At 33.2% G+C, this 21,948-nt stretch overlaps 1 protein-coding gene across 1 annotated transcript in view; it reads right to left on the reverse strand.

Annotated features, from left to right (window-relative positions):
• Positions 1-4,008: 4,008 nt before the first annotated feature.
• LOC106092423 (DNA mismatch repair protein spellchecker 1) overlaps positions 4,009-21,948 on the reverse strand; it is a 51,056-nt gene continuing 33,116 nt past the window's right edge. The window contains exon 7 of the mRNA XM_013259295.2: positions 4,009-4,147. Within this exon, the coding sequence (XP_013114749.2) occupies positions 4,093-4,147 (55 nt within the window). The 3' untranslated portion in view covers positions 4,009-4,092. The remainder of the gene's footprint in view (positions 4,148-21,948) is intronic.

The raw sequence follows: 21,948 nt of genomic DNA on the forward strand, positions 1-21,948 counted from the left end.
ATACTCTCGTTAATTTCAGCAACTTTAAAGCAAAAAAACATACATTTCAGTCTCAAGTTCCTAGTGTTTGTGAAATACTTTACTTAATTGGCTATGGCAGAACATTTGTTCCACTAGCCAAACATAGATAGCGTTCCAAGCGCCTCGATCTTCTGCGCTCATTCTAAAATCTCCTGACACACAAGTTTCGAGGTGTCTGCCACAACTTGATCTTTCCATTGGCCTTTTGGTCTTCCCAGTTTGCGTGTACCATCGTGTTTGCCTTCAAAAGACTTCTTTGCTTGAGCTTCTTCATCCATTCTGTCAACATATCCTAGCAAACGCAGCCGTTGTATTTTGATTCGTGTAACTATGCTATCGTCGTAATACAGCTCGTGGTTCATACGTCGCCTATATTCCCCATTAACGCAAACTGGTCCATATATTTTACGAAGAATTTTTCTCTCAAATACTCCAAGCACTGCCTCATCTGCTTTCACAAGTACCCGTGCCTCAGAACTATATAACAAACGGGTAGTATCATTGTCTTGTATAGTGTATTCTTCGTCTGTCGGGAGGTGGCCTTGTTTCTAAACTGCTTACTTAGTCCAAAGTAGCATATGTTTGCCAGTAGTTTTCTTCGCTTTATCTCAAAACTGGTGTCATTCGTTTCGGTATCATTGGTATCATTCGGGCGGTGCCGAGGTAGATAAAGTTACTGACTGTCTCAAAGTTGTGGTTCCCAACTTTCTTTGGGAGTTGAAACTATCCATTTCGTCTTATCTCAATTTACTACCAGACCCATTTTCACAGACTCTCTTTCGATTCTTTCAAAGGCTTCAGTTACAACTTCCGGTGACCGACCTATGATGTCGATGTCGTTGGCATAGGCGTGTAGCATGTGTTCTCTTATGATTAGTGTGTGCCATATCTATTCACATCTGCGTAATCGTATAATCTTCTCCAACAGGATATTAAAGGGATCACACGATAGGCTGTCTCCTTGTCTGAAACCCCGTTGGGTATTAAATGGTTCCGAGAGATTCTTTCTTATTCTTACTGAGGAAGCGTATCAACAAGTGTCATCCTGCAGAGTCTTATTAACTTTGCAGGAATACCAAACTCAGACATGGCTTGAAATACCTTTGAACGTAAAGGGGTAACGCCTTTGTAGTCAACAAAGAGATGGTAGGTGTTGATTTGTCCTTCTCCGGTCTTTTCCAGGATTTGGCACAGTGTGAATATCTGGTCTAGGGTTGAATTTCCAGGTCTAAAGCGGCATAGATAGGGCCCAATTATCTCATTGACTTTAGGTTTTAATCTTTCACACAGTATGCTCGAGAGTATCTTGTATACGATGGGGAGGAGACTTATTCCTCTGTAGTGGGCACATTCCGTCTTGCCTACTTTCTTGTGCACGGGACATAGTATGCTGGGGTTCCAATCATCGTGTAAGTGTTCTTCAAGCCAGATCACTCAGACAAGCTGATGCATACGCCTTATCAGCATGTGGCCTCCGGTCTTAAATAGTTCAGCGGGTAACCCGTCACTCCCCCTTATCCTTATTGACAGAAACTCCAGATTTCGATGAGTGGTGCGATTTAAGCGAATTTTTGTGTGCTCTCTTATAATAACCTAAAAACAATAGTTTGGTACACAAATTTCGGATGGAGTACCTAGGGTGGACGCCCCACCCCAAACCTACCTATATATAAATATAGACCAACCAGGACAATATGGGACTCAATTGAAAAGTATTTAAGAGTAGAATACGAATCTGATACCCAAATGGGGGATCAAGTGTTTGGGCGGACCACCCCAACCCCCAAAACACCCCTAAATCGGACATATTTACCGACCATGACAATATGACACTCAACTGAAAGGTATTTACGAGTAGAATACGAATCTGATATTAAAATGTGCGACCAGGTGATGGGGCCGCCCCCTCCCAAAAACACCCCCAAACAGGACATATTTACTGACCATCGCAATATGGGGCTCAAATAGACCATAGCAATAAGGGGCTCAAATGAAAAGTCTTTGGGAGTATAGCACGAATTTGATATCAGTATTCGGGAAAGTGTCTATGGGGCCACCCCTCCCCCTTAACACCACCCATATAAGAAGTATTTGCCGACCATTGGAATATGGGGCTAAAATAAGAGGTATTTTAAAGTAGAACACGAATATGATATATACTTTCAAGGCTAAGTCAATGAGTGGCCGCTCCATCCTCCAAAACATCCGCACCCATGTTAGCCGACTATGGAAATATGAGGCTCAAATGAAATGTATTTGAGAGTAGACCACGAATCTGATATCAACATTCGGGACCAACTGCCTATGGGACGTCGCACCATTATAACAAACCCCAAATAGGACGTATTTGGCCACTAAGACAATTTGGGCCTTCAAGACAGTGAAGCTCGATATTGATAGTTTTTGGGACCCATACACCAAACCGCTGACTTTTGCAATAAAGGGTTTAAATGAAAGGTATTTGAGATTAGAAAACGAATTTGATATCTAATTTCGAGGCCAATGCCAATGTGGGGTTCAAATAAATGATATATAGATACATGGGAATAGAGCATGATGCTGATATATATTCGAGGCTTTGTGTTTGGGGAACCATCCCACTCCCCAAAACACCCCTTAATCGGGCATATTTATCGACCATGTCAATGTGGGACTCATATGAAAGGCATTGGGGAGTAGACCAACGAAATTGATACCTACTTTCGGGACCAATTTTCTGGGGGTCCATCCCTTTTCGCAAAATAGACCACCAACAGCAATTATTTACTGACCATCGCAATATGGGGCTCAAATAAAGGTATTTGGGAGTAGAATACGTATATCCAAATGTGGGACCATGTATTTGGGGCACCGCTATTTCCCCAAAAACCCCCCAAAGGGTAAAAATTTCCCACAATTAGAAAACTAATTTGATAACCAATTTTGGGGCCAAGTGTTTGGGGGACGCCTCATCCAATAAACTCTACTTAAACCAATTGGCAATATGGGGTTTTAATAAATGGTATTTGAGACAAGAGCACGATGCTGATGTTTTTTTTAAGGTCCAATTGTTTAGGGGACCACCTCATATCCGAAAACACTCCTAAATCGGACATCATAAGAATATCGGCCGGAAATAAAATCTTTTTAGAATGACATTAAACCCTCCAATCGAATTCGTAGTCCAAAAAAGATCAAACGATATACATATACTATTTTCGTAGCATGGTGTTTCACTAAAAGCTCTTTAATTGTCGAAAGTAAATATTCAAAGTATAATTTTGTTCCATATAAAGTAAAAGAAGGCGCAGCGGAACGGGCCCGGTTCAGCTAATAAACGATTTTTGAACTGTAGACCTGACAACCGGATGGCTGGAGAAAATACATTAGCACTAATGAGGGACCCTAACTAGGGCTTGAGTCTTTCTTTTCGGTTATTAATAAAAAATCATTTACACATAGAGGGATTAATTCTCTTGACCAAGCTTTTTAGACTTTTTCCACTTGGCAGAAAAATAAGGTAAACCAAACAAAAAAATACTTTAAAGTAATTGTAGACATTTTTAGACGTCTCTATTTTTTAATTGTAAAATTATTTCGAAAAAATATAATATAAAAAAAAAATACTGTAGGCCATTGTTGTAAGGAACATGCAGTTGGTAACAAATTAAAAATATATTTTAGATAATTCATACATAGCCAGAAACATTTCACTTTGTTTTATATAATAAAAAATAAATCTAAAACATAACACAACAACATACTAAAAACCAACAAACATAAATAAGCTTAAAACGAAAAACCATTTAAAAAAAAACAAAACAATTTGTTAAGAAAACAAATAACTTCAATATGACGACATTCGAATTTTTGCATTGACACAGGGAGTGAGTATTTTAGAGAAAACATAAATAATTCAATGAGACATTCACAATTTTTAAAAAAATAATTTAAAAGTATACAACATTAAAGAAATTGAGTATTTTAAAACTTCATATCTCCCTTCAGTAAAATTGATTTCAATATAATTATAAAGGTTTAGTTCAAAAAATAATATGATTATGTGTTTTTTTTTTAAGAAATACTTGTAATTTAGTTGGAATTAATAGCGAATATGGCAAAATATTTTCCTTCTTTGGCCAAATTTCTGAAAAGTGCAAATTTTTATGTCAATACAGAGTAACAAAGAATTATTGCCCAAAAGCAGCAAAAACTACTAAAAGTGTATGTCCGAAATGTAGGTTGTTATCAACTAAATTTACAGACTTTAACGGCAGTATTCACAAAACTTAATGAAGCTTTAAAATAGGTTAATTTATTTGAATAACCACCACCGTAGGATAGGGGGTATATTCATTTAATCATTCCGTTTGCAACACATCGAAATATCAAAGTATATATATTTTGGATCGTCGTAAAATTCTAAGACGATTTAACGATGTCCATGTGTCTGTTGTAATCACCCTACAGCCTTCGAAAATAGAGATATTGAGCAGAAATTTGGCACAGATACGTCTTTTTAATGCACTCTGGTTAAATTCTTGAACGGGTCAAATCGGATCATATTTGGATATAGCTGCTATATAGACCGATCTGGGTCGATAAAGGGTCTAATGCTCATAAATGCTATATTTTTTATCCGATTTCACTGAAATTTGAAACAGTGAATAGTTAAAGGCTTCCCGACATCTGACCGAAATATGGTTTGGATCGAACTATATTTAGATATAGCTGCTTTATAGCCAGATAAAGGGTCTGAAGCCCATAAAAGCTTTATTTTTGAACCGATTTCACTGAAATTTGAAACAGTGATCATCAGACCTAAATTTGGTTCAAATCGGACCATATTTGGATATAGCTACCATATAGACTTATCTGTCGATAAAGGGTCAATTTCAACCAAGGCCAAGCAATTTCAAACTCACCTTGATGTTTTTTTTTGCATTTTTCGGATATTAATTATGAGATTTTGAGCTTGTTTTTTGCAGAAAAAACATAGGAGTTGCACTAATCCCAATTTTTTGCCATAACCTTCAATACTGTATACTCAACTCGAAAAATTTTTTCGCATCAAAAATTGAACATTTTCATAAGGGGTTAGCCTTTGCTAAAAAAATGCAAAAAAATAAAAATGTGAAATTTTAAGTAATTTTGTTAATTGTTCGAATCTTCTTCGAATGTCGAATTGCGGAATGCTGGAAAATTTTCGAAATTCGAAAAAATGAAGGAGTTACAGCGTTTTTGGTCTTGAAAACGACCTTGAATTTTTACGCCCAAAAAAATTTGGTTTTACCAATGTTTTTCACAGAAAACCTTACAGTATTGCTTCATCCAGCACATTTACGGAAAGAGTTTTTCCTCACGAATCCAACAATGTCTGAAAAATTGTGAATATTGCAAAACTAATGAAGTTACAGCACTTGCAAACTCACATTGGTTTTTTTTGTATTTTCTGGATATGAATTATGCGTTATTGAAGCAATACTCTAAAGTTTTTAAGGAAACAGAAAAGAGTATTGCTTCGTCCAGCACCATTACGGAAAGAGATTTTCTTCACGAATCCAACGGTGTCCTCAGAATTTTGAAATTCGCAAAACTAAAGATGTTACAGCAATTTCAAAATGACCTTGATTTTTTTTTGCATTTTTCGGATATTAATTATGAGATTTTGAGCTTGTTTTTTGGAGAAAAAACATAGGAGTTGCACTAATCCGAATTTTTTGCCATAACCTTCAATACTGTATACTCAACTCGAAAATTTTTTTCGCATCCAAAATTGAACATTTTCATAAGGGGTTAGCCTTTGCTAAAAAAATGCAAAAAAAATAAAATGTGAAATTTTAAGTAATTTTGTTAATTGTTCGAATCTTCTTCGAATGTCGAATTGCGGAATGCTGGAAAATTTTCGAAATTCGAAAAAATGAAGGAGTTACAGCATTTTTGGTCTTGAAAACGACCTTGAATTTTTACGCCCAAAAAAATTTGGTTTTACCAATGTTTTTCACAGAAAACCTTACAGTATTGCTTCATCCAGCACATCTACGGAAAGAGTTTTTCCTCACGAATCCAACGGTGTCTGAAAAATTGTGAAGATTGCAAAACTAATGAAGTTACAGCACTTGCAAACTCACATTGGTTTTTTTGTATTTTCTGGATATGAATTATGCGTTATTGAAGCAATACTCTAAAGTTTTTAAGGAAACAGAAAAGAGTATTGCTTCGTCCAGCACCATTACGGAAAGAGATTTTCTTCACGAATCCAACGGTGTCCTCAGAATTTTGAAATTCGCAAAACTAAAGATGTTACAGCAATTTCAAACTGACTTTGATGTTTTTTTTTGCATTTTTCGGATATTAATTATGAGATTTTGAGCTTGTTTTTTTGGAGAAAAGGCAGAGGAGTTGCACTAATCCGAATTTTTTGCCATAACCTTCAATACTGTATACTCAACTCGAAAAATTTTTTCGCATCAAAAATTGAAAATTTTCATAAGGGGTTAGCCTTTGCTAAAAAAATGCAAAAAAACTAAAATGTGAAATTTAAAGTAATTTTGTTAATTGTTCGAATCTTCTTCGAATTTCGAATTGCGGAATGCTGGAAAATTCGAAATTCGAAAAAATGAAGGAGTTACAGCTTTTTTGGTCTTGAAAACGACCTTGAATTTTTACGCCCAAAAAAATTTGGTTTTACCAATGTTTTTCATAGAAAACTTTACAGTATTGCTTCATCCAGCACATCTACGGAAAGAGTTTTTCCTCACGAATCCAACGGTGTCTGAAAAATTGTGAAGATTGCAAAACTAATGAAGTTACAGCACTTGCAAACACACATTGGTTTTTTTTTGTATTTTCTGGATATGAATTATGCGTTATTGAAGCAATACTCTAAAGTTTTTAAGGAAACAGAAAAGAGTATTGCTTCGTCCAGCACCATTACGGAAAGAGATTTTCTTCACGAATCCAACGGTGTCCTCAGAATTTTGAAATTCGCAAAACTAAAGATGTTACAGCAATTTCAAACTGACCTTGATGTTTTTTTTTGCATTTTTCGGATATTAATTATGAGATTTTGAGCTTGTTTTTTGGAGAAAAAACATAGGAGTTGCACTAATCCGAATTTTTTGCCATAACCTTCAATACTGTATACTCAACTCGAAAAATTTTTTCGCATCAAAAATTGAAAATTTTCATTAGGGGTTAGCCTTTGCTAAAAAAATGCAAAAAAATAAAATGTGAAATTTTAAGTAATTTTGAAAAAATGAAGGAGTTACAGGAGTTACATCCAGCACATCTACGGAAAGAGTTTTTCCTCACGAATCCAACGGTGTCTGAAAAATTGTGAAGATTGCAAAACTAATGAAGTTACAGCACTTGCAAACTCACATTGTTTTTTTTTTGTATTTTCTGGATATGAATTATGCGTTATTGAAGCAATACTCTAAAGTTCTTAAGGAAACAGAAAAGAGTATTGCTTCGTCCAGCACCATTACGGAAAGAAATTTTCTTCACGAATCCAACGGTGTCCTCAGAATTTTGAAATTCGCAAAACTAAAGATGTTACAGCAATTTCAAACTGACCTTGATGTTTTTTTTGCATTTTTCGGATATTAATTATGAGATTTTGAGCTTGTTTTTTGGAGAAAAAACATAGGAGTTGCACTAATCCGAATTTTTTGCCATAACCTTCAATACTGTATACTCAACTCGAAAAATTTTTTCGCATCAAAAATTGAAAATTTTCATAAGGGGTTAGCCTTTGCTAAAAAAATGCAAAAAAAATAAAATGTGAAATTTTAGGTAATTTTGGTAATTGTTCGAATCTTCTTCGAATGTCGAATTGCGGAATGCTGGAAAATTTTCGAAATTCGAAAAAATGAAGGAGTTATAGCGGTTTTGGTCTTGAAAACGATCTGAATTTTTACGCCCAAAAAAATTTGGTTTTACCAATGTTTTTCACAGAAAACTTTACAGTATTGTATTAAACATTGGTAAAACCAAAAAAATTTGGTTTTACCAATGTTTTTCACAGAAAACTTTACAGTATTGCTTCATCCAGCACATCTACGGAAAGAGTTTTTCCTCACGAATCCAACGGTGTCTGAAAAATTGTGAAGATTGCAAAACTAATGAAGTTACAGCACTTGCAAACTCACATTGGTTTTTTTTGTATTTTCTGGATATGAATTATGCGTTATTGAAGCAATACTCTAAAGTTTTTAAGGAAACAGAAAAGAGTATTGCTTCGTCCAGCACCATTACGGAAAGAGATTTTCTTCACGAATCCAACAGTGTCCTCAGAATTTTGAAATTCGCAAAACTAAAGATGTTACAGCAATTTCAAACTGACTTTGATGTTTTTTTTTTTTGTTTTTTTGTTTTTTTGGAGAAAAGGCATAGGAGTTGCACTAATCCGAATATTTTGCCATAACCTTCAATACTGTATACTCAACTCGAAAAATTTTTTCGCATCAAAAATTGAAAATTTTCATAAGGGGTTAGCCTTTGCTAAAAAAAATGCAAAAAAATAAAATGTGAAATTTTAAGTAATTTTGTTAATTGTTCGAATCTTCTTCGAATGTCGAATTGCGGAATGCTGGAAAATTTTCGAAATTCGAAAAAATGAAGGAGTTACAGCGTTTTTGGTCTTGAAAACGACCTTGAATTTTTACGCCCAAAAAAATTTGGTTTTACCAATGTTTTTCACAGAAAACCTTACAGTATTGCTTCATCCAGCACATCTACGGAAAGAGTTTTTCCTCACGAATCCAACAATGTCTGAAAAATTGTGAATATTGCAAAACTAATGAAGTTACAGCACTTGCAAACTCACATTGGTGTTTTTTTGTATTTTCTGGATATGAATTATGCGTTATTGAAGCAATACTCTAAAGTTTTTAAGGAAACAGAAAAGAGTATTGCTTCGTCCAGCACCATTACGGAAAGAGATTTTCTTCACGAATCCAACGGATTTTGAAATTCGCAAAACTAAAGATGTTACAGCAATTTCAAACTGACCTTGATTTTTTTTGCATTTTTCGGATATTAATTATGAGATTTTGAGCTTGTTTTTTGGAGAAAAAACATAGGAGTTGCACTAATCCGAATTTTTTGCCATAACCTTCAATACTGTATACTCAAATCGAAAAATTTTTTCGCATCAAAAATTGAAAATTTTCATTAGGGGTTAGCCTTTGCTAAAAAAAATGCAAAAAAAATAAAATGTGAAATTTTAAGTAATTTTGTTAATTGTTCGAATCTTCTTCGAATGTCGAATTGCAAAATGCTGGAAAATTTTCGAAATTCGAAAAAATGAAGGAGTTACAGCGTTTTTGGTCTTGAAAACGACCTTGAATTTTTACGCCCAAGAAATTTGGTTTTACCAATGTTTTTCACAGAAAACCTCACAGTATTGCTTCATCCAGCACATCTACGGAAAGAGTTTTTCCTCACGAATCCAACAATGTCTGAAAAATTGTGAATATTGCAAAACTAATGAAGTTACAGCACTTGCAAACTCACATTGGTTTTTTTTGTATTTTCTGGATATGAATTATGCGTTATTGAAGCAATACTCTAAAGTTTTTAAGGAAACAGAAAAGAGTATTGCTTCGTCCAGCACCATTACGGAAAGAGATTTTCTTCACGAATCCAACGGTGTCCTCAGAATTTTGAAATTCGCAAAACTAAAGATGTTACAGCAATTTCAAACTGACCTTGATTTTTTTTTGCATTTTTCGGATATTAATTATGAGATTTTGAGCTTGTTTTTTGGAGAAAAAACATAGGAGTTGCACTAATCCGAATTTTTTGCCATAACCTTCAATACTGTACACTCAACTCGAAAAATTTTTTCGCATCCAAAATTGAACATTTTCATAAGGGGTTAGCCTTTGCTAAAAAAATGCAAAAAAATAAAATGTGAAATTTTAAGTAATTTTGTTAATTGTTCGAATCTTCTTCGAATGTCGAATTGCGGAATGCTGGAAAATTTTCGAAATTCGAAAAAATGAAGGAGTTACAGCGTTTTTGGTCTTGAAAACGACCTTGAATTTTTACGCCCAAAAAAATTTGGTTTTACCAATGTTTTTCACAGAAAACCTTACAGTATTGCTTCATCCAGCACATCTACGGAAAGAGTTTTTCCTCACGAATCCAACAATGTCTGAAAAATTGTGAATATTGCAAAACTAATGAAGTTACAGCACTTGCAAACTCACATTGGTTTTTTTTGTATTTTCTGGATATTAATTATGCGTTATTGAAGCAATACTCTAAAGTTTTTAAGGAAACAGAAAAGAGTATTGCTTCGTCCAGCACCATTACGGAAAGAGATTTTCTTCACGAATCCAACAGTGTCCTCAGAATTTTGAAATTCGCAAAACTAAAGATGTTACAGCAATTTCAAACTGACTTTGATGTTTTTTTTTTTTGTTTTTTTGTTTTTTTGGAGAAAAGGCATAGGAGTTGCACTAATCCGAATATTTTGCCATAACCTTCAATACTGTATACTCAACTCGAAAAATTTTTTCGCATCAAAAATTGAAAATTTTCATAAGGGGTTAGCCTTTGCTAAAAAAAATGCAAAAAAATAAAATGTGAAATTTTAAGTAATTTTGTTAATTGTTCGAATCTTCTTCGAATGTCGAATTGCGGAATGCTGGAAAATTTTCGAAATTCGAAAAAATGAAGGAGTTACAGCGTTTTTGGTCTTGAAAACGACCTTGAATTTTTACGCCCAAAAAAATTTGGTTTTACCAATGTTTTTCACAGAAAACCTTACAGTATTGCTTCATCCAGCACATCTACGGAAAGAGTTTTTCCTCACGAATCCAACAATGTCTGAAAAATTGTGAATATTGCAAAACTAATGAAGTTACAGCACTTGCAAACTCACATTGGTGTTTTTTTGTATTTTCTGGATATGAATTATGCGTTATTGAAGCAATACTCTAAAGTTTTTAAGGAAACAGAAAAGAGTATTGCTTCGTCCAGCACCATTACGGAAAGAGATTTTCTTCACGAATCCAACGGATTTTGAAATTCGCAAAACTAAAGATGTTACAGCAATTTCAAACTGACCTTGATTTTTTTTGCATTTTTCGGATATTAATTATGAGATTTTGAGCTTGTTTTTTGGAGAAAAAACATAGGAGTTGCACTAATCCGAATTTTTTGCCATAACCTTCAATACTGTATACTCAAATCGAAAAATTTTTTCGCATCAAAAATTGAAAATTTTCATTAGGGGTTAGCCTTTGCTAAAAAAAATGCAAAAAAAATAAAATGTGAAATTTTAAGTAATTTTGTTAATTGTTCGAATCTTCTTCGAATGTCGAATTGCAAAATGCTGGAAAATTTTCGAAATTCGAAAAAATGAAGGAGTTACAGCGTTTTTGGTCTTGAAAACGACCTTGAATTTTTACGCCCAAGAAATTTGGTTTTACCAATGTTTTTCACAGAAAACCTCACAGTATTGCTTCATCCAGCACATCTACGGAAAGAGTTTTTCCTCACGAATCCAACAATGTCTGAAAAATTGTGAATATTGCAAAACTAATGAAGTTACAGCACTTGCAAACTCACATTGGTTTTTTTTGTATTTTCTGGATATGAATTATGCGTTATTGAAGCAATACTCTAAAGTTTTTAAGGAAACAGAAAAGAGTATTGCTTCGTCCAGCACCATTACGGAAAGAGATTTTCTTCACGAATCCAACGGTGTCCTCAGAATTTTGAAATTCGCAAAACTAAAGATGTTACAGCAATTTCAAACTGACCTTGATTTTTTTTTGCATTTTTCGGATATTAATTATGAGATTTTGAGCTTGTTTTTTGGAGAAAAAACATAGGAGTTGCACTAATCCGAATTTTTTGCCATAACCTTCAATACTGTACACTCAACTCGAAAAATTTTTTCGCATCCAAAATTGAACATTTTCATAAGGGGTTAGCCTTTGCTAAAAAAATGCAAAAAAATAAAATGTGAAATTTTAAGTAATTTTGTTAATTGTTCGAATCTTCTTCGAATGTCGAATTGCGGAATGCTGGAAAATTTTCGAAATTCGAAAAAATGAAGGAGTTACAGCGTTTTTGGTCTTGAAAACGACCTTGAATTTTTACGCCCAAAAAAATTTGGTTTTACCAATGTTTTTCACAGAAAACCTTACAGTATTGCTTCATCCAGCACATCTACGGAAAGAGTTTTTCCTCACGAATCCAACAATGTCTGAAAAATTGTGAATATTGCAAAACTAATGAAGTTACAGCACTTGCAAACTCACATTGGTTTTTTTTGTATTTTCTGGATATTAATTATGCGTTATTGAAGCAATACTCTAAAGTTTTTAAGGAAACAGAAAAGAGTATTGCTTCGTCCAGCACCATTACGGAAAGAGATTTTCTTCACGAATCCAACGGTGTCCTCAGAATTTTGAAATTCGCAAAACTAAAGATGTTACAGCAATTTCAAAATGACCTTGATTTTTTTTGCATTTTTCGGATATTAATTATGAGATTTTGAGCTTGTTTTTTGGAGAAAAAACATAGGAGTTGCACTAATCCGAATTTTTTGCCATAACCTTCAATACTGTATACTCAACTCGAAAAATTTTTTCGCATCCAAAATTGAAAATTTTCATAAGGGGTTAGCCTTTGCTAAAAAAATGCAAAAAACTTAAAAATGTGAAATTTTAAGTAATTTTGTTAATTGTTCGAATCTTCTTCGAATGTCGAATTGCGGAATGCTGGAAAATTTTCGAAATTCGAAAAAATGAAGGAGTTACAGCGTTTTTGGTCTTGAAAACGACCTTGAATTTTTACGCCCAAAAAAATTTGGTTTTACCAATGTTTTTCACAGAAAACCTTACAGTATTGCTTCATCCAGCACATCTACGGAAAGAGTTTTTCCTCACGAATCCAACGGTGTCTGAAAAATTGTGAAGATTGCAAAACTAATGAAGTTACAGCATTTGCAAACTCACATTGGTTTTTTTTGTATTTTCTGGATATGAATTATGCGTTATTGAAGCAATACTCTAAAGTTTTTAAGGAAACAGAAAAGAGTATTGCTTCGTCCAGCACCATTACGGAAAGAGATTTTCTTCACGAATCCAACGGTGTCCTCAGAATTTTGAAATTCGCAAAACTAAAGATGTTACAGCAATTTCAAACTGACCTTGATTTTTTTGCATTTTTCGGATATTAATTATGAGATTTTGAGCTTGTTTTTTGGAGAAAAAACATAGGAGTTGCACTAATCCGAATTTTTTGCCATAACCTTCAATACTGTATACTCAACTCGAAAAATTTTTTCGCATCCAAAATTGAAAATTTTCATAAGGGGTTAGCCTTTGCTAAAAAAATGCAAAAAAAATAAAATGTGAAATTTTAGGTAATTTTGTTAATTGTTCGAATCTTCTTCGAATTTCGAATTGCGGAATGCTGGAAAATTTTCGAAATTCGAAAAAATGAAGGAGTTACAGCGTTTTTGGTCTTGAAAACGACCTTGAATTTTTACGCCCAAAAAAATTTGGTTTTACCAATGTTTTTCACAGAAAACTTTACAGTATTGCTTCATCCAGCACATCTACGGAAAGAGTTTTTCCTCACGAATCCAACGGTGTCTGAAAAATTGTGAAGATTGCAAAACTAATGAAGTTACAGCACTTGCAAACTCACATTGGTTTTTTTGTATTTTCTGGATATGAATTATGCGTTATTGAAGCAATACTCTAAAGTTTTTAAGGAAACAGAAAAAGTATTGCTTCGTCCAGCACCATTACGGAAAGAGATTTTCTTCACGAATCCAACGGTGTCCTCAGAATTTTGAAATTCGCAAAACTAAAGATGTTACAGCAATTTCAAAATGACCTTGATTTTTTTGCATTTTTCGGATATTAATTATGAGATTTTGAGCTTGTTTTTTGGAGAAAAAACATAGGAGTTGCACTAATCCGAATTTTTTGCCATAACCTTCAATACTGTATACTCAACTCGAAAAATTTTTTCGCATCCAAAATTGAAAATTTTCATAAGGGGTTAGCCTTTGCTAAAAAAATGCAAAAAAAATAAAAATGTGAAATTTTAAGTAATTTTGTTAATTGTTCGAATCTTCTTCGAATGTCGAATTGCGGAATGCTGGAAAATTTTCGAAATTCGAAAAAATGAAGGAGTTACAGCGTTTTTGGTCTTGAAAACGACCTTGAATTTTTACGCCCAAAAAAATTTGGTTTTACCAATGTTTTTCACAGAAAACTTTACAGTATTGCTTCATCCAGCACATCTACGGAAAGAGTTTTTCCTCACGAATCCAACGGTGTCTGAAAAATTGTGAAGATTGCAAAACTAATGAAGTTACAGCACTTGCAAACTCACATTGGTTTTTTTGTATTTTCTGGATATGAATTATGCGTTATTGAAGCAATACTCTAAAGTTTTTAAGGAAACAGAAAAGAGTATTGCTTCGTCCAGCACCATTACGGAAAGAGATTTTCTTCACGAATCCAACGGTGTCCTCAGAATTTTGAAATTCGCAAAACTAAAGATGTTACAGCAATTTCAAACTGACCTTGATGTTTTTTTGCATTTTTCGGATATTAATTATGAGATTTTGAGCTTGTTTTTTGGAGAAAAAACATAGGAGTTGCACTAATCCGAATTTTTTGCCATAACCTTCAATACTGTACACTCAACTCGAAAAATTTTTTCGCATCCAAAATTGAACATTTTCATAAGGGGTTAGCCTTTGCTAAAAAAATGCAAAAAAATAAAAATGTGAAATTTTAAGTAATTTTGTTAATTGTTCGAATCTTCTTCGAATGTCGAATTGCGGAATGCTGGAAAATTTTCGAAATTCGAAAAAATGAAGGAGTTACAGCGTTTTTGGTCTTGAAAACGACCTTGAATTTTTACGCCCAAAAAAATTTGGTTTTACCAATGTTTTTCACAGAAAACCTTACAGTATTGCTTCATCCAGCACATCTACGGAAAGAGTTTTTCCTCACGAATCCAACAATGTCTGAAAAATTGTGAATATTGCAAAACTAATGAAGTTACAGCACTTGCAAACTCACATTGGTTTTTTTTGTATTTTCTGGATATTAATTATGCGTTATTGAAGCAATACTCTAAAGTTTTTAAGGAAACAGAAAAGAGTATTGCTTCGTCCAGCACCATTACGGAAAGAGATTTTCTTCACGAATCCAACGGTGTCCTCAGAATTTTGAAATTCGCAAAACTAAAGATGTTACAGCAATTTCAAACTGACCTTGATGTTTTTTTGCATTTTTCGGATATTAATTATGAGATTTTGAGCTTGTTTTTTGGAGAAAAAACATAGGAGTTGCACTAATCCGAATTTTTTGCCATAACCTTCAATACTGTACACTCAACTCGAAAAATTTTTTCGCATCCAAAATTGAACATTTTCATAAGGGGTTAGCCTTTGCTAAAAAAATGCAAAAAACTTAAAAATGTGAAATTTTAAGTAATTTTGTTAATTGTTCGAATCTTCTTCGAATGTCGAATTGCGGAATGCTGGAAAATTTTCGAAATTCGAAAAAATGAAGGAGTTACAGCGTTTTTGGTCTTGAAAACGACCTTGAATTTTTACGCCCAAAAAAATTTGGTTTTACCAATGTTTTTCACAGAAAACCTTACAGTATTGCTTCATCCAGCACATCTGCGGAAAGAGTTTTTCCTCACGAATCCAACGGTGTCCTCGGAATTTTGAAATTCGCAAAACTAAAGATGTTACAGCAATTTCAAACTGAGATTGATTTTTTTTTTTGCATTTTTCGGATATTAATTATGAGATTTTGAGCTTGTTTTTTGGAGAAAAAACATAGGAGTTGCACTAATCCCAATTTTTTGTCATAACCTTCAATACTGTATACTCAACTCGAAAAATTTTTTCGCATCAAAAATTGAAAATTTTCGTAAGGGGAGCCTTTGCTAAAAAAATGCAAAAAAATAAAATGTGAAATTTTAAGTAATTTTGTTAATTGTTCGAATCTTCTTCGAATGTCGAATTGCGGAATGCTGGAAAATTTTCGAAATTCGAAAAAATGAAAGAGTTACAGCGTTTTTGGTCTTGAAAACGACCTTGAATTTTTACGCCCAAAAAAATTTGGTTTTACCAATGTTTTTCACAGAAAACCTTACAGTATTGCTTCATACAGCACATCTACGGAAAGAGTTTTTCCTCACGAATCCAACGGTGTCTGAAAAATTGTGAAGATTGCAAAACGAATGAAGTTACAGCACTTGCAAACTCACATTGGTTTTTTTTTGTATTTTCTGGATATGAATTATGCGTTATTGAAGCAATACTCTAAAGTTTTTAAGGAAACAGAAAAGAGTATTGCTTCGTCCAGCACCATTACGGAAAGAGATTTTCTTCACGAATCCAACGGTGTCCTCAGAATTTTGAAATTCGCAAAACTAAAGATGTTACAGCAATTTCAAACTGACCTTGATTTTTTTTGCATTTTTCGGATATTAATTATGAGATTTTGAGCTTGTTTTTTGGAGAAAAAACATAGGAGTTGCACTAATCCCAATTTTTTGCCATAACCTTCAATACTGTATACTCAACTCGAAAAATTTTTTCGCATCCAAAATTGAAATTTTTCATAAGGGGTTAGCCTTTGCTAAAAAAAAGCAAAAAAAATAAAATGTGAAAATTTAAGTAATTTTGTTAATTGTTCGAATCTTCTTCGAATGTCGAATTGCGGAATGCTGGAAAATTTTCGAAATTCGAAAAAATTAAGGAGTTACAGCGTTTTTGGTCTTGAAAACGACCTTGAATTTTTACGCCCAAAAAAATTTGGTTTTACCAATGTTTTTCACAGAAAACCTTACAGTATTGCTTCATCCAGCACATCTACGGAAAGAGTTTTTCCTCACGAATCCAACGGTGTCTGAAAAATTGTGAAGATTGCAAAACTAATGAAGTTACAGCACTTGCAAACTCACATTGGTTTTTTTTGTATTTTCTGGATATGAATTATGCGTTATTGAAGCAATACTCTAAAGTTTTTAAGGAAACAGAAAAAAATATTGCTTCGTCCAGCACCATTACGGAAAGAGATTTTCTTCACGAATCCAACGGTGTCCTCAGAATTTTGAAATTCGCAAAACTAAAGATGTTACAGCAATTTCAAACTGACCTTGATTTTTTTTGCATTTTTCGGATATTAATTATGAGATTTTGAGCTTGTTTTTTGGAGAAAAAACATAGGAGTTGCACTAATCCGAATTTTTTGCCATAACCTTCAATACTGTATACTCAACTCTAAAAATTTTTTCGCATCAAAAATTGAAAATTTTCATAAGGGTTAGCCTTTGCTAAAAAAATGCAAAAAAAATAAAATGTGAAATTTTAAGTAATTTTGTTAATTGTTCGAATCTTCTTCGAATGTCGAATTGCGGAATGCTGGAAAATTTTCGAAATTCGAAAAAATGAAGGAGGTACAGCGTTTTTGGTCTTGAAAACGACCTTGAATTTTTACGCCCAAAAAAATTTGGTTTTACCAATGTTTTTCACAGAAAACCTTACAGTATTGCTTCATCCAGCACATCTACGGAAAGAGTTTTTCCTCACGAATCCAACGGTGTCTGAAAAATTGTGAAGATTGCAAAACTAATGAAGTTACAGCACTTGCAAACTCACATTGGTTTTTTTTTGTATTTTCTGGATATGAATTATGCGTTATTGAAGCAATACTCTAAAGTTTTTAAGGAAACAGAAAAAAATATTGCTTCGTCCAGCACCATTACGGAAAGAGATTTTCTTCACGAATCCAACGGTGTCCTCAGAATTTTGAAATTCGCAAAACTAAAGATGTTACAGCAATTTCAAACTGACCTTGATTTTTTTTGCATTTTTCGGATATTAATTATGAGATTTTGAGCTTGTTTTTTGGAGAAAAAACATAGGAGTTGCACTAATCCGAATTTTTTGCCATAACCTTCAATACTGTATACTCAACTCTAAAAATTTTTTCGCATCAAAAATTGAAAATTTTCATAAGGGTTAGCCTTTGCTAAAAAAAATGCAAAAAAAATAAAATGTGAAATTTTAAGTAATTTTGTTAATTGTTCGAATCTTCTTCGAATGTCGAATTGCGGAATGCTGGAAAATTTTCGAAATTCGAAAAAATGAAGGAGGTACAGCGTTTTTGGTCTTGAAAACGACCTTGAATTTTTACGCCCAAAAAAATTTGGTTTTACCAATGTTTTTCACAGAAAACCTTACAGTATTGCTTCATCCAGCACATCTACGGAAAGAGTTTTTCCTCACGAATCCAACGGTGTCTGAAAAATTGTGAAGATTGCAAAACTAATGAAGTTACAGCACTTGCAAACTCACATTGGTTTTTTTTGTATTTTCTGGATATGAATTATGCGTTATTGAAGCAATACTCTAAAGTTTTTAAGGAAACAGAAAAAAATATTGCTTCGTCCAGCACCATTACGGAAAGAGATTTTCTTCACGAATCCAACGGTGTCCTCAGAATTTTGAAATTCGCAAAACTAAAGATGTTACAGCAATTTCAAACTGACCTTGATTTTTTTTTGCATTTTTCGGATATTAATTATGAGATTTTGAGCTTGTTTTTTGGAGAAAAAACATAGGAGTTGCACTAATCCCAATTTTTTGCCATAACCTTCAATACTGTATACTCAACTCTAAAAATTTTTTCGCATCAAAAATTGAAAATTTTCATAAGGGTTAGCCTTTGCTAAAAAAATGCAAAAAAAATAAAATGTGAAATTTTAAGTAATTTTGTTAATTGTTCGAATCTTCTTCGAATGTCGAATTGCGGAATGCTGGAAAATTTTCGAAATTCGAAAAAATGAAGGAGGTACAGCGTTTTTGGTCTTGAAAACGACCTTGAATTTTTACGCCCAAAAAAATTTGGTTTTACCAATGTTTTTCACAGAAAACCTTACAGTATTGCTTCATCCAGCACATCTACGGAAAGAGTTTTTCCTCACGAATCCAACGGTGTCTGAAAAATTGTGAAGATTGCAAAACTAATGAAGTTACAGCACTTGCAAACTCACATTGGTTTTTTTTGTATTTTCTGGATATGAATTATGCGTTATTGAAGCAATACTCTAAAGTTTTTAAGGAAACAGAAAAAAATATTGCTTCGTCCAGCACCATTACGGAAAGAGATTTTCTTCACGAATCCAACGGTGTCCTCAGAATTTTGAAATTCGCAAAACTAAAGATGTTACAGCAATTTCAAACTGACCTTGATTTTTTTTTGCATTTTTCGGATATTAATTATGAGATTTTGAGCTTGTTTTTTGGAGAAAAAACATAGGAGTTGCACTAATCCGAATTTTTTGCCATAACCTTCAATACTGTATACTCAACTCTAAAAATTTTTTCGCATCAAAAATTGAAAATTTTCATAAGGGTTAGCCTTTGCTAAAAAAATGCAAAAAAAATAAAATGTGAAATTTTAAGTAATTTTGTTAATTGTTCGAATCTTCTTCGAATGTCGAATTGCGGAATGCTGGAAAATTTTCGAAATTCGAAAAAATGAAGGAGTTACAGCGTTTTTGGTCTTGAAAACGACCTTGAATTTTTACGCCCAAGAAATTTGGTTTTACCAATGTAAAAAGAGTATTGCTTCGTCCAGCACCATTACGGAAAGAGATTTTCTTCACGAATCCAACGGTGTCCTCAGAATTTTGAAATTCGCAAAACTAAAGATGTTACAGCAATTTCAAACTGACCTTGATTTTTTTTGCATTTTTCGGATATTAATTATGAGATTTTGAGCTTGTTTTTTGGAGAAAAAACATAGGAGTTGCACTAATCCCAATTTTTTGCCATAACCTTCAATACTGTATACTCAACTCTAAAAATTTTTTCGCATCAAAAATTGAAAATTTTCATAAGGGTTAGCCTTTGCTAAAAAAATGCAAAAAAAATAAAATGTGAAATTTTAAGTAATTTTGTTAATTGTTCGAATCTTCTTCGAATGTCGAATTGCGGAATGCTGGAAAATTTTCGAAATTCGAAAAAATTAAGGAGTTACAGCGTTTTTGGTCTTGAAAACGACCTTGAATTTTTACGCCCAAGAAATTTGGTTTTACCAATGTTTTTCACAGAAAACCTCACAGTATTGCTTCATCCAGCACATCTACGGAAAGAGTTTTTCCTCACGAATCCAACGGTGTCTGAAAAATTGTGAAGATTGCAAACCTAATGAAGTTACAGCACTTGCAAACTCACATTGGTTTTTTTTGTATTTTCTGGATATGAATTATGCGTTGTTGAAGCAATACTCTAAAGTTTTTAAGGAAACAGAAAAAAATATTGCTTCGTCCAGCACCATTACGGAAAGAGATTTTCTTCACGAATCCAACGGTGTCCTCAGAATTTTGAAATTCGCAAAACTAAAGATGTTACAGCAATTTCAAACTGACCTTGATTTTTTTTTGCATTTTTCGGATATTAATTATGAGATTTTGAGCTTGTTTTTTGGAGAAAAAACATAGGAGTTGCACTAATCCGAATTTTTTGCCATAACCTTCAATACTGTATACTCAACTCTAAAAATTTTTTCGCATCAAAAATTGAAAATTTTCATAAGGGTTAGCCTTTGCTAAAAAATTGCAAAAAAAATAAAATGTGAAATTTTAAGTAATTTTGTTAATTGTTCGAATCTTCTTCGAATGTCGAATTGCGGAATGCTGGAAAATTTTCGAAATTCGAAAAAATGAAGGAGTTACAGCGTTTTTGGTCTTGAAAACGACCTTGAATTTTTACGCCCAAAAAAATTTGGTTTTACCAATGTTTTTCACAGAAAACCTTACAGTATTGCTTCATCCAGCACATCTACGGAAAGAGTTTTTCCTCACGAATCCAACGGTGTCTGAAAAATTGTGAAGATTGCAAAACTAATGAAGTTACAGCACTTGCAAACTCACATTGGTTTTTTTTGTATTTTCTGGATATGAATTATGCGTTATTGAAGCAATACTCTAAAGTTTTTAAGGAAACAGAAAAAAATATTGCTTCGTCCAGCACCATTACGGAAAGAGATTTTCTTCACGAATCCAACGGTGTCCTCAGAATTTTGAAATTCGCAAAACTAAAGATGTTACAGCAATTTCAAACTGACCTTGATTTTTTTTTGCATTTTTCGGATATTAATTATGAGATTTTGAGCTTGTTTTTTGGAGAAAAAACATAGGAGTTGCACTAATCCGAATTTTTTGCCATAACCTTCAATACTGTATACTCAACTCTAAAAATTTTTTCGCATCAAAAATTGAAAATTTTCATAAGGGTTAGCCTTTGCTAAAAAAATGCAAAAAAAATAAAATGTGAAATTTTAAGTAATTTTGTTAATTGTTCGAATCTTCTTCGAATGTCGAATTGCGGAATGCTGGAAAATTTTCGAAATTCGAAAAAATGAAGGAGTTACAGCGTTTTTGGTCTTGAAAACGACCTTGAATTTTTACGCCCAAGAAATTTGGTTTTACCAATGTTTTTCACAGAAAACCTCACAGTATTGCTTCATCCAGCACATCTACGGAAAGAGTTTTTCCTCACGAATCCAACGGTGTCTGAAAAATTGTGAAGATTGCAAAACTAATGAAGTTACAGCACTTGCAAACTCACATTGGTTTTTTTTTGTATTTTCTGGATATGAATTATGCGTTATTGAAGCAATACTCTAAAGTTTTTAAGGAAACAGAAAAAAATATTGCTTCGTCCAGCACCATTACGGAAAGAGATTTTCTTCACGAATCCAACGGTGTCCTCAGAATTTTGAAATTCGCAAAACTAAAGATGTTACAGCAATTTCAAACTGACCTTGATTTTTTTTTGCATTTTTCGGATATTAATTATGAGATTTTGAGCTTGTTTTTTGGAGAAAAAACATAGGAGTTGCACTAATCCGAATTTTTTGCCATAAC

The sequence above is a fragment of the Stomoxys calcitrans genome, chromosome 3, assembly GCF_963082655.1.
Source record: "Stomoxys calcitrans chromosome 3, idStoCalc2.1, whole genome shotgun sequence".
Classification (NCBI taxonomy): Eukaryota; Metazoa; Arthropoda; class Insecta; order Diptera; family Muscidae; genus Stomoxys; species Stomoxys calcitrans.